Source organism: Terrapene carolina, unplaced genomic scaffold (genome assembly GCF_002925995.2).
Source record: "Terrapene carolina triunguis isolate 2854851 unplaced genomic scaffold, T_m_triunguis-2.0 Scaffold97, whole genome shotgun sequence".
Classification (NCBI taxonomy): domain Eukaryota; kingdom Metazoa; phylum Chordata; order Testudines; family Emydidae; genus Terrapene; species Terrapene triunguis.
In genome coordinates, this window is record NW_020664448.1 from 8,463,602 (window position 1) to 8,476,268 (window position 12,667).

At 45.7% G+C, this 12,667-nt stretch overlaps 1 protein-coding gene across 1 annotated transcript; it reads right to left on the reverse strand.

The window, feature by feature from the left end:
- Positions 1-237: 237 nt before the first annotated feature.
- Positions 238-3,090, reverse strand: FAM181B (family with sequence similarity 181 member B). The gene has a single exon (XM_024216468.2). The coding sequence runs from the start codon at positions 2,885-2,887 to the stop codon at positions 1,709-1,711; it is 1,179 nt and encodes a 392-aa protein (XP_024072236.1). The 5' UTR covers positions 2,888-3,090; the 3' UTR covers positions 238-1,708.
- Between the last annotated feature and the right edge of the window lie 9,577 nt (positions 3,091-12,667).

The following is a 12,667-nucleotide window of genomic DNA, read 5'->3' on the forward strand; positions in this document are numbered from 1 at the left end:
TGATTTGCCATCTCTGGGAGTACTATTTGGTTCACCATACTTCACACTTCTTGTCCATTTGACTCCCAGCTTAAAAACAAACAATCCAATTCTAACTGGCCCAAAGCCAAAATCCAGGGCTGCCTTTTAAGATTGGCATCCCAACCAACTCCCCAAAAGGAAACTTAACATTCTGTTGAACTAGTTTCGTGAAAGTAAGTATTTTGATCCCTTGGCTTTATAATAATTTGCTACCATTCCTGTCATTCCAGTTTCTTACTGAAACACTCAATAGAGAAGAACACAAAAGAGGAATAGGTTGTTGAGGGTAAAGTACAGCGTTTCAGAGGATTTAGGAAAGAGAAAAGTGACCACTAGGCTGTTTTAAATTCCGCCAGCCAAATCTAGTGAATGAACTTTACCAAAAATGAAGATGTGAGAGAGACTCTAGTGTATTTCATTCCAACAGTAGTAACAGCCACAGGTCTTTAAGCCATTGTGCAGCTTTATTTTTATAGGACTTATCATAGACTCTTTTACATAATTTAAATGATTATCAAATAATCTCCTGTACACAATAGAACGGATCTGCGTCACTTTCAATGCTTTGACACATTCCTGAAAGACATCCAACACAGTTTGTGGGAATCACGTTGCTACAGTACGTTTTGGCCAGAACATATGCCATCAATTAACTTATTTATTAGAGAATTGCTGTTTGCAATATTCTGCAACACATTGTTAAATTTCAGGACACTAAGATTTGGTAACAGCGTTTGTAGTTATTTTTGTTGTTCTCTTGATTTTTTTAAATTATTTTTTGCACTTGTTTGTGTCCTCTGTTGAAAATCTGCCAGCACTTATGACGCACACAAGTGTGGGACAAGATTTTAAATACACTGTAAGAGCTGACTGAGTTTTACTTTTAAACTCAAGTCACTTACAATTGGTCACGGCTGCTTTAAAGAAAAAGCGGCCCCCGTTGCAATGTAACATAAGACATGTAAATAAATTGCATTTGCCTACAGTAAAATAAAAACATATCTCTAATAAATGCTAACAACATGTAGTTACTGTGCGCTATAAAAACACCTGAAAGAATAAAATAGTTTACATTTTTATTATGTGCAGTGATAGAACCCAAACAAGGAGAGGGGAGACTGTTCAGAATGTGAAGGCAAATAAAAACCTAAAGGCCGGATTCTGCCACTCTTACAAAACAGTCACATTATTTTCAGTGGGACTACTAGCAGAGTCAGGTATTATGCTCTATGGCAAAATCTGGCCCTAAATTTATTGCAGCTAAAGAGCATGACCTTTTTCTCTGTGGCACTAGTGTCTGGTCCAAAGCCCCCTGAAGTTAGTGAAAAGACTCCCATTGACTTCAGCTGGCTTTGGATCAGGCCCTCGACTATACTGACGTCAATGGAGTTACATTGCTGTATAGGAGAGAAGAATCAGGACTAGTAACCAAACCAAAAAACTCTGGCTATGAACAGAAACCCATCAGGTTGGCAATCATCAGCTATAACCCAGCCCCAGGATTAAGGGCTACCTGGGTGCGATCCCCATTCCACAGCGTCCCCGTCCCCTCCCGTCCCGTTTTCTTTCTGAGTTTACTGTCCTAAATCAAACAGTGTAAAGGGAGGGGAACTAAAGTGATCTCGGCTTTTTGCCAGCTGGTGCGTTACAAGCAGCCTACGGTCCACCCTCCCACCCCAAGCCTCCCCTAGAGGCCCGAATAGGCCACCCTGTTGTACCCGGCGCTGTACTCATAAGGCATGGCAGGAGGAGGCGGGAGGGGGCAGTCAGGGAAGTAGGGAGCAAAGGCGGCGGCCAGGTGGGCTGGGCTCTCCTCGCCTCCCGCGGGGGCCGGGTCCGAGCTGGCCGGGTAGAGGGGCGCTCCTGGGGCCCCCAGGGCAGGCAGGGGCCGCAAGGTCTCGGGCAGGCTCAAGCTGCTGCAGGGAGCCGCCGCCGGGGGGCTCTTCTTGGCGGGGGGGCTCCAGGCGGGCTCGGGGTAGAGCATCCCCCCGAGCAGGTGCGGCGGCAGCGGCGGGAGGTGGGGCTCGTACAGGGCGGGCTCCATGCCCAGCTCCGGGGGCAGGCGGGCCGGAAAAGCCTCCTGCGCGGGGGGCTGCTCCGGGAGCAGGCCGCCGTAGTCGGGCCCCAGCAGCTCGAAGAACTCCGCCGCCTCCGGGCTGCCGCCGCCCCGCTCCAGCGCCTTGGGGCTGGCGCCGAGCGGCGGGGCGCGGGGCGGCGGCGCGGCCGGCTCGGTGAAGAACGAAGGGGGCAGGTTGCGGTTCCGCAGCGGCACCTTGCGGGGGCCGCCCCCGCCGCTGCCGCCGCCGCCGCCGGCCGGGCCCTTCTCGCCAGCCCGGCCCTGGTGCAGGGAGTCGAAGAGGGCGGCCAGGCTCTTGCTTTGCAGGCTGCTGGCCGCCTGCGAGGCCTCCCGCTTGGCAGGGGGCTTGCAATGGCCGGCGGGGCCGGGCGGGCAGGAGGGCTGGGGCGAGGCGGCCCCTGCCGGCGGGGCCGGCCGCTTGGGCAGCTCCTGGCCCCCGGCCGGGGCTGGCGCTGCAGGGGCGGAGGCGATGATGCCCGTGCAGCGCTTGATCTGCTTCTGCAGGTACTTCCTGTGGTTCACTTTCCTCTTGGACTTGACCGGCTTGTCCAGGGCCAGCTTGATGTTGCTGGACGCCGAGTCTATGAAGCTCAGCAGGTCCCTGGTGGCTTCTTTAAAATCCCCTGGGTCTTCTCCTCCCCCCACTCCTCCTCCTCCTCCTCCCAGGAGAGCGGCTCCCCCGTCCTCGTAGCTCTTCTCAAGGTCGACATAGTCCGCCAGGCCCCCGGAGGCAGGGAAGCAGAAGGGGATGAAGTGATGGGGATTGAGGATAGCAGCTTGCACAGCCATCGCCGCCCGTCTCCTCTGCCCCTGGCCGCTGCTGCAGCTGCTGGTGCGTTCAGCGCCTGGGCAGGGAAGCTACTTTTTGCCCTTGGTGAAAGGTTGTCCGCTGTGGCCCCAGTGTGTGTGTGTCATGGTCCTGCCAGGGTGCTCTGCAAACCCTTGGTCCTGCTGCTGCCTGGGAGGGGACACCAAGGCAAACTACAGATCGCTACACCAGCTCCTGCTCTACGTGCTTTCCCCTCCCCAAGGGAGTTCATTAGTTCTTGGAAGAGGTGGAAGAGGAGGGGGCTAATGATGCCGTGTTTATAAAAAAAAAAAAGGAGGGACCAGGAGTTGTGCTGATTGTTAACCCTTTGTTTTCATTCTCTTGTGGCAACTAATTTAGGGCACATCCAGAGCTAATTTTTATTGTTTGTGGGGTGCTTGGCCATCACAGTGACGGGTGCTTTAGGCCCTGTGTGGACTAGGAAACAGGTTGAGTTTATAAACATATTGGCTAACATGCTTTTAAACGCCACGTTACATATGTGTTTACTGGTAACCCTAGCTTACAAGGGTCTACTCAGTATGAAGAGTGACAACAAGGATGGGGGGGGGGGACTGCACTACTGTTTTAAAGCATAAAGTGTGTTTGTAAACATGTTTTTAAATGTGACTAGGCAGGTCTTGAGAAAACTCTAAGGCCCCCGTCCTGCAGAAACTTTAATTGGACTAGTCGCACGTTAAGCATGTGCGTAAATCCATGCACGATTGGAACTAAAATAGATAGGCTAGGTTTTAAAAAATAGATAAAATAGGATAATTTCAAAGGTCTGTTCAAGTACAAAAGGATCTGCCTTGAAATCTTTATTTTTAAAATTTGATTTCATTTTCCAGTAAAAGAAAACTGTTAAAGACATATTATTTAAGACATTTTTAAAAAAATGGGAAATCTTGTATATCCTGAGAGAGTCAAAGGGACTAAACTAAATTCACTGCAAAGTCAGTGTCAATTCTCACAGTCTTTCTCAAGCAATTGCAGTAGAGCCTGCTAACAGTGAATTTTGGATCAAGTTTGTAGAGTAAAATGAAAATCCTGAATTGTTTAAATGCATTACAATGTCCAAATTTCGTATCCTAATTATAGCGAAGTTTGGTTTATACTAAAGTATTTCTGCAGAAAACAATGACTTCACCAACAGAGAGTTCACGTGTCAGCGTTTCCAAAGAAAAGTTAAACTGGTAAATTTGGTTTGGTTTTAGAACATAAGAATGGCCATACTGGGTCAGACCAATGGTTCATCTAGCCCAGTATCCTGTCTTCCAACAGTGGCCAATGCCAGGCGCTTCAGAAGGAATTAACAGAACAGGTAATTATCAAGTGATCCATCCCTGTCGCCCATTCCTAGCTTCTGGCAAACACAAGCTAGGGACACTTCAGAGCATGGTTTTACATCCTTGCTCATCCTGGCTAATAGCCATTGATGGACCTACCCTCCATGAATTTATCTACTTCTTTTTTGAACCCTGCTACACTTTTCGCCTTCACAACACCTTCTGGCAAGGAGTTCCACAGGTTGACTGCGTTGTGTGAAGAAATACTTCCTTTTGTTTGTTTTAAACCTGCTGCCTATTAACTTCATTTGGTTACCCCCAGTTCTTGTGTTATGAGAAGGAGTGAATACCACTTCCTTATTTACTTTCTCCACACCAGTCATGATTTTATAGACCTCAATCATATCTGCCCTTAGTTGTCTCTTTTCCAAGCTGAAAAGTCGCAGTCTTATTCATCTCTCCTTATATGGGAGCTGTTCCATATCCCAAACATTTTTGTTGCCCTTTTCTGTACCTTTTCCAATTCCAATATGTCTTTTTTGAGATGGGGCAACCAGATCTGCATGCAGTATTCAAAATGTGAGCATACAATTGTCGGAGAAAAACTGAGTTCTCACTTTTTGTTTGGGTACAGCAAGTCAGATGCTTTATTAACTCTCACAATTGTGCAGAGGGAGAGAGCTAAGCAGGTCTCTCTCAACAGTAAACAATTACAGCAAACATTTATACCTTTTGTTACAGACAATAATGAGCAACAACTGCATTTTGTTTATACATAGGTCATTCTGATATCTTGTTTTGCTCACTAATGTAGACTCTTAGTCTACATTCCATATTATCTACACAAGGTCGCAATAACTTCTCACACAGTTCTTTCTCACCCGCCTCACCCAAGCCTCGCTTCTACAAATCTCGCGTTATCAGGGCTACAGTTAGCCTGACTCTTGCTAACAAACTGTCATGCATTGCAGTTCTTTTCTGACAGTTCTGTTTCTGCTTCCACAACCCCCCCTTTTGTACTTCTAGTACAACAAACATTCTCAAACCTCTATTTGCATCAAGTCCTGGACTTCAGATTCTACATCAGATGCTTCAATCTTAGGGGTTCTGATTGGATGTAATGACAATGCATGATTAGTATAAACATGAAAGGTATTACTATTATTACATCTTTTACAACAACAATAACATAATCCTAAGCTAACTAATAGCAACACAAGCAATAACATTCCCATAGCAATAATATAATGGGGCTGTTGTACAGTCTTAGTCATAAAGCACAATACATCATACTTAGTACATAAAGTGGATACTCTATAAGCAGTCTGAAAGGCATACTTTTCAACTTGATATATATTTTGAAGCATGTGAATTTGCCCTTGTACTTCAGAGATTTTTTGAATCTCTGGTAACAGTGAAAACAAATTCTGAAATCTATCAGGTACTAAACTAGTCCAATTAAAGGGTATCTGGAACCTAAGGGCTACTTGGAAAACTCTATCTGCAGGCCAGTAAATAATATGATTGCCTGCAGTGGTAATGAGATTAAAATGCATGTCTTGTAATGTGGTGTCATTAACATACACACAGCTATCATAGCTTGAAAAAGTAAGTGTCCTGTCAGGGTAGTTCCTTGTCCCCTACCCTCCCAGCAAACGTAGTCATAAACAGTGACAACTTCTCCTGGCTTCAGTTTACGGATACACTGAAGCTGTGGGGGTTCTAATGGCCAAAATGTCCATAGACTACCTAACCCCATCCAAATGTCAGGTGTAATCCCAGGAGCACTGACTAAAAATCGATTGGGCATACCAGGAGGTCTAATTTCCCAGATGTCTCGGTGAATTACCCAATCCCACATGCATCCTCCCCATGGACCCGGCAGGATTCGGTATGTGGGAGCCCACACCCCCTTTACCGGTCCATATGCTTGGAAGGAGCATTGAGAACGTCCGCACTTCCACCCAGAAAGTCTCCAAGTATGTCTCCATGCCACAGATCAGATGGTACTCCTGATGTGTCTGTAAGGGCAGTGGGCCAAGCCTGATGTTCTAGATCATTCCGAATGGCCATCAGCTGGTCATTCAGGAAATCCTGAATCTCTGAACATGCTAGATCCCACTGCAATGCCTTCCCAGCCTCAGTGATATTCAATACCATCTCTGTCAGCAACTTCTGGGTCATTGATATTAATTGCAATAAGGTACAGGTCACATTATTAGTCACTGGAATAATTTCTATGCAGGTAAAATTTCCAGTGGCAAAACAAACTCTGGGTATTCGTTTAATTGTTCGCTAATTGGGTGACCAAATAACAATAAGGGCCTCTTTCATTTAACACAGTGCAAATTCCAGGAACATTCGCTATAGAACCCATCAATTGCAATTACAGATTCTTGGGGTTCACTGGTTGTCATATCATATACTTTTATCTCCACTGATCCATTCTTTTCCATTCAATTGTTCGCTTATATGGGATATCCTGAACCTTATTTAACAATAAAAAACAATATTTAAATAAATCACTAAAGTGTGAAGGCCTTAGTCATTGGTTTTATCAAATATATAGCATTGTCTGTATTTGGATGTATTACAGGGGTAATACTGTAATGGAGGAGATGGCAGGGGCAATGGCAACAAGGTGCCTTTGGTACTTATCATTTAAAATCCAATTAGGGAGGGCAATACATGCTGAAGGACTTATCCAAAACACAGGGCGCAGCCTGTAGAATAAACCCCAAAATCCAATCAATACCACGTTCCCAAGCATGGGTCCCACAAGTTTCTTCCTGCCAGTGTATAATTCTTTGTTTCTTCACCAGGGTCAGTTCTTAATGTCTCTTGTAGTCAGGAATTCCTGGACTTTGTGGTTTCAATGAAGCAAGTGTTCCTTCTTCTCTTTTCCTGAAACAGTGTGGTTTAGCATCATACAGGGGAGAGGTTACTAGCACATCACCCTGTAATGGTTTTGCTTCTTCTAAAGAAATTCAAAGCAACAGTAGGTCTGTCAGTGGACAAGGGAGAGGTTACTAGCACTTCACCTTGTCTTTTTTTTTTCTTTTTCCCTGCTGTCCAGACGGCACAGCAGAGCTGGAAGGAGAAATAGGCTTATCATCAGTCGGAGAGTCCTCCCGAGGTGGAGGGGTCTTTTTACAGTGAGAAGCATGGGTTCAGGTGGGCAGTCCTTGGCACTTCACAGCAGTGTTGGTGGTTAACAGGACTTGGAAAGGGCCTTTCCAGTGTGGAGCCAAAAGCAGTCTTTCGTTGATGGACTTTTATGTAGACTCAGTCTCCTTGTTTCAATGAATGGCAGGGCTGCTAGGGTCTTTGGGGAGCACTTCTTTTATCTGTGAGAAAAGAAACCTAACACATTTCATTAGTGCCTGGCCGTGTTTTGCAGATCTCAATTGCTTGGGCACATTCAGGCCCCCCCTTTTTGTGGCTGTCAGCCAGGTCTTATCTTTGAACTGAGCTTGCTAGCTATTTTTTCCTCAATTAACTCATTCCGTGCTTTTCCCTCTTCTCCCTTTCTCGGCTTCTTTTAACCTACAAAGGAAACTTCCACTCTTCACTTATACACTTTTTCACATTAGTCTTATTATTCAAGGTATGCCATGTACACTCTTCCAGTAAAATAACTTTATTACAGAGCTTTGGAGCAACAAACCAGGACAAGCACACCCACTTTTGAGGAGTTCACTCGGTACAACCTCTGGTGTCCAATCGCTTTCCCCCCTCCCCAGCCCTCTGGCTAGAAATCTGAGGTAGCCAGAAGGATCCCATGGGCAATATGGGGAGTGGGTTAACCTTCCATGTCCTTGCTTCCAAAGACTGTTGGTATGCAAATTTTAACAACAATTTTTCAATTAAAAAATCTGGCCAATGAAGTTTCTTTTTCTTACTTAAGCAAATGTATTAGACTTTAGTATATCACATTTTCCTGATTTATCCAAACACTTTGTATTCCAAGCTGAACAAAACAAGTATCTGCTTTTTGATTTAACCCTTCTATTTAATTTTGAACTAGACTGTCTTATGAAAATATTAAACCCAACAATTCTGGCCACAAGACAAACACCACAAGACAGAACAAAGAACACAAAAATAATTCCTATTGTACCAGTAAATGCATGGTACATTGAATGCTGTTCAGCTGGCATCCGTTTTCTCTGATGATCTGAAAGACAAAAGAACAGAGGTCTACCCCTTCTGGGCAGTCAGTCATTGCTTAAAATATTTCCTTTATATACACATACTCTTGTTGATTTCAGGCAAAACAGAGGAATTACCCCATATTTCCTTGTATTTGTTTCATAGGCAGCCCAGGTTTCAGTGGCTTCTACCTTATTAGTTAGAAAATTGCATTAATACAGATGCTTTCTGGCTTGCTTCCAGATCCAAAGCTATCCACAGCTTAAAGATTCTTACTTAAAAAGGGACACAATTAACTTTCCCGGACTTTTGATTGCCTTTTACTTCTAACTCCTGCTTTCAAACACACAGTGATCTGAAAAAGACAACACAACCTATATTGGTAGGTTTGCATTTCTTTTACCTCTGCTACAATATACACTGCACATGTTCTGGGGAAAATGCACATCCTATCCACAATTCAATTTCCACAACACTAGCCACATCAATTTCTACACAAGGTGTAACTCTTTCTTTTGTGCTTACAAAATCTCTATGCACCCCTAGTAAAGTGACAGCTTGACCACACAGAGCCAGGGGCACTGTCCTTCTCTCTCTTTTTACCAGATCTTTTATCTGCTATTTTGTTACCCAAAAACAAATTCAAATCTTTTATTCTCGCTTCGCCCTCCCTCTGCAACTACAGAGTTAACTTCTCACTCTCTTTTCTTAAATCACTTGCTTGTCTCCCAAAACGACACCCAATCAACTCAGATTTTACCATTCCAATTATTGTCCTGGGGATTTGAAATCCCCATGCTTATAATTACTTACTCCTTTCCTTCCACTATGCCCTCAAAGTTTCCAACCTGTTTTCCAATCTCTCTATCTGTTGCCTGCCTGCCTGGGCCCGATCCTGCTTTTCTCGCTGAACCGTCCCTTCCATGGGCACCGGCTTTTCACTACCAATTCAGATAGGAGGGTGGGCTTCTCAACTAGCCCCCACCCTTCCTGGTCTCTTCTCTTAAACATTCTTACTCACAAGGCTACTCGAGTCCTCCCTCGTGAGGCTTGCCACTTGGGCAAAACGCATGGCCCATTGGCGTTTAACTATTCAATTTTCTCTTGTGGCAAACACACTGCTCTTACAGCATATGCAAACACAAATGGTTAAATTCTGACAAGTCCCTGAAGGACAGGTACTTGCTTAGCCAGTGCTTCCTTGTGTGTCAGAGGCTTTTTGGTGATTAAAAGCTCCTCTGAGATGTATGATCTTATCTAGATTGAAGGTACCTTCTAGTGGGCATTGTTTAGATGAATTTTTCACGCGTGTAATGATTCCAATTCTCTAAATACCTGCAGGTTTTAGGACCATAATGTACGTACATGAAATAAACTGGGGTACCCTAAAGGGGGTGAAAGGGAATCCTTAGACTGTCCCCCACCCATTTTCCAATCACACACACAGGGAGGAGGATGCCCTGTCCGCGCTAGCGGCACATAAACTAAGGATCTCTCCCTACAGGGTATTCACACAGGAGAGACTAACGAGGGTAACCATGACCTCCTACACCTCCCTTCAGCAAAGAGCGTCGGCTAATCTCAGAGAGACGGCGCCGCATACTCTGTTGCATCCAGTGAGATGGTCAGACTGTCAGTGGCTCACACGGAGAGGAAAAGGGGAGGGAAGATGGGTTCACACACTCCTAGACCCAGGCAGCCTCCTCGCCGGACGATGCCAGGCCGAGTTAGCGTACCGTGGGTCGGATCTCCTAAAAGATCCTCTAGTTACCGGGCTTGCGTTAGAGTAGTTCTGGTCACGAGCCAATATGATATTTGCTGTCTTAATGTCTATCCCTTTCCTAATGATTCCCAACATTCTGTGAGCTTTTTTGACTGCCGCTGCACATTGAGTGGATGTTTTCAGAGAACTATCCACAATGACTCCAAGATCTCTTTCTAAAGTGGTAACAGCTCATTTAGACCCCGTCATTTTGTATGTATACTTGGGATTATGTTTTCCAGTGTGCATTACTTTGCATTTATCAACATTGAATTTCATCTGCCATTTTGTTGTGAATTTGTTGAAGTTGCCATTTAGTTGAATGTGCAGTAATTCAACTGTGAGAGCTAGGGAAACACCCAATTTGGTGAGCAAACTCATTCCTCCTAGTTCTCAGGTTCTTGTGCCTAGAGAGATGTTAATTAAAGTTAGTAGAGGAAGCTTCATGGTTAAAAACTAATCAAGCTCTTAAATATCCTGGACCAAAGTCCGACTTGGTGTAAGAAGGTGCAACTCATCTGAGATCAATGGAGCAAACCCATGTTCACCAAATCTGAATTTGGCCTTCTATGTTTGCTCTGAATCCTCAGAAACTCTCCTGCTGAACAGTCTCATCCGTAGATAAATCATACGAATCTGTGAAGCTTTCAGTGATATTCTAGAGGTACAATGCTAAATGGAGTGCTAAATTCTAGAGTGCTTTTCCATCCAGTCTATACAGTGGCTTTCTGGCATCCTGACTATTGCAGACAGTTACTGCAGCTTATTGTATTTGCTTTTCTACATTTGCTGTTTCTCCACAATGATTTTTCTGAAATTACCCCAATAGGCGCGGGAACTAGGGGTGCGGGTGGTGCTGCAACATCCCCAGGTTTTGCCTGGGGTCCCGGCTGCTGGCCCCTTGCCTGGGGTCCCGGCTGCCGGCCCAGCTGCCCAGGATCCTGGCTGCCAGCCCCACACCTGGCTACCGGCCCCGCGCTCAGGATCCTGGCTGCCAGCCCCGGACCCAGCCTGGGGCTCCGCCCCCGCCCCCAGCTGTGAGCCCAGCCATGGCACGGCTCCCGGCCCTAGCTCTAGGGGGCGGTGAGGGGCAGCTCAGCAGGCCCACTCTAAAAACTGTTCCAGCGCCACTGATTACCCCCATTCTGAAACTTCCCACTGAAATTAGTTCTCTACCTACTGCCTCTAAGAGGCAACCCAGATTGATATAATTTTAATGCCAGTAGGATGTAAACAATGGTTTTATATACAATTCAGGTAATTATGCATGGTCAGCGTGGCTGAATCCTGTGATTTCTGTTCAGACTGAAATGGAATGAGAACAGTTTCAGAAACCCAGCTCCATGAAATGCACACAAACAAGCTTGTTACATAAGCAAACCACATAAATCATGATGTGTAAATTAGGGCTAAATCCTGTAGTCCTTGCTCCGCTAAACTCTCATTAACTTTATTACTATTAATATTATTTCTCTGTATTGTGGTAGCAATTAGAAGCACCTCTCGTGAACCAGGATGCTGTTGTGATAGATGCTGTACAAACACAGAACAAAAAGACCATCCCTGCTCGAAAGAGCTTCCAATCTAACGTCGACAGGCATTTTGTCGGAATACGGACTGAGGGTGAAATCTGGTCTCTCTCACAAAACCTGAGCAGAAGATTTTTTTTATGTAAGGGTTCTGCAGGGGGGTAAAGTCCTCCATCCAGCCTGGGGGCAACAACACATGGCTCCTGTATGCCCATGCCACAGCTGTGGCTACAGCCCATGGGTTAGACTCACAGACATGGGATTTGGTACCAACTGATCCACCTTCTCATGGAGCTATCCTTTGCAGCCCCATCATTCCCTAGGTCCTCTCACAAAACCCTGTTCCATGTTCTGCCTGAGCTCCCACAGAGAGCTAGGGCTGGGAAAGTACTCTGGAATCTCACTGGCGTAACTGGTTGCAGAAATTTGGCCCAGGGTGTTATGGTGGTAATGTCCCTTCTTTTAGGAAAGAATGCTTTAGGAAATACATCTCTCTGTATGTATCTCGCTATCTACTGGCCTTCTGTAACAAGTCCTCTATGTTTTATTCCTGTCTCCGGGCCTCATTGGCGAGCACTGCCAACTGATTGCTAAGCTACCTATTTTCATAGGCTTGCGAATTCTTCACTGTGGCAGCCCCAGTCCTCCCATCCCTTGGAACCTGCAGAATTCCTTCAACTAGACTCCATGCAAAAGGGGCTCAGAGGCTGGGGCTCGGTGGGGGTGGAGCTGGGGACTGCTCAGCCTGTAGATATCCTAGATCCTAGCCGTAGTTATTGACTTTGCAGTAAAAGTCAGTCGGACTTCCATTGACTCTGATGAGCGCTAAGAACTGGGCAATTTGCAACACTATCCCCTCAACTGTAGGACTGTTCATCTCTCAGGGTGGGCTGTCCCGTCTCTACTTTCTGATGACTGCAAAAACCAATCAAAACTTTCAACCACGAAAGAACCATCGGCCATGTCACACTCATGCACTGAGAATGTAAGTCCACATGCCCCTGCAGCTTGCTTGGTGGAGAGGAACAG

What these genes read in the sequence shown, in the direction of transcription:
- FAM181B (XM_024216468.2), bottom strand. Translation starts at nt 2,887, where the DNA reads ATGGCTGTGCAAGCTGCTATCCTCAATCCCCATCACTTCATCCCCTTC.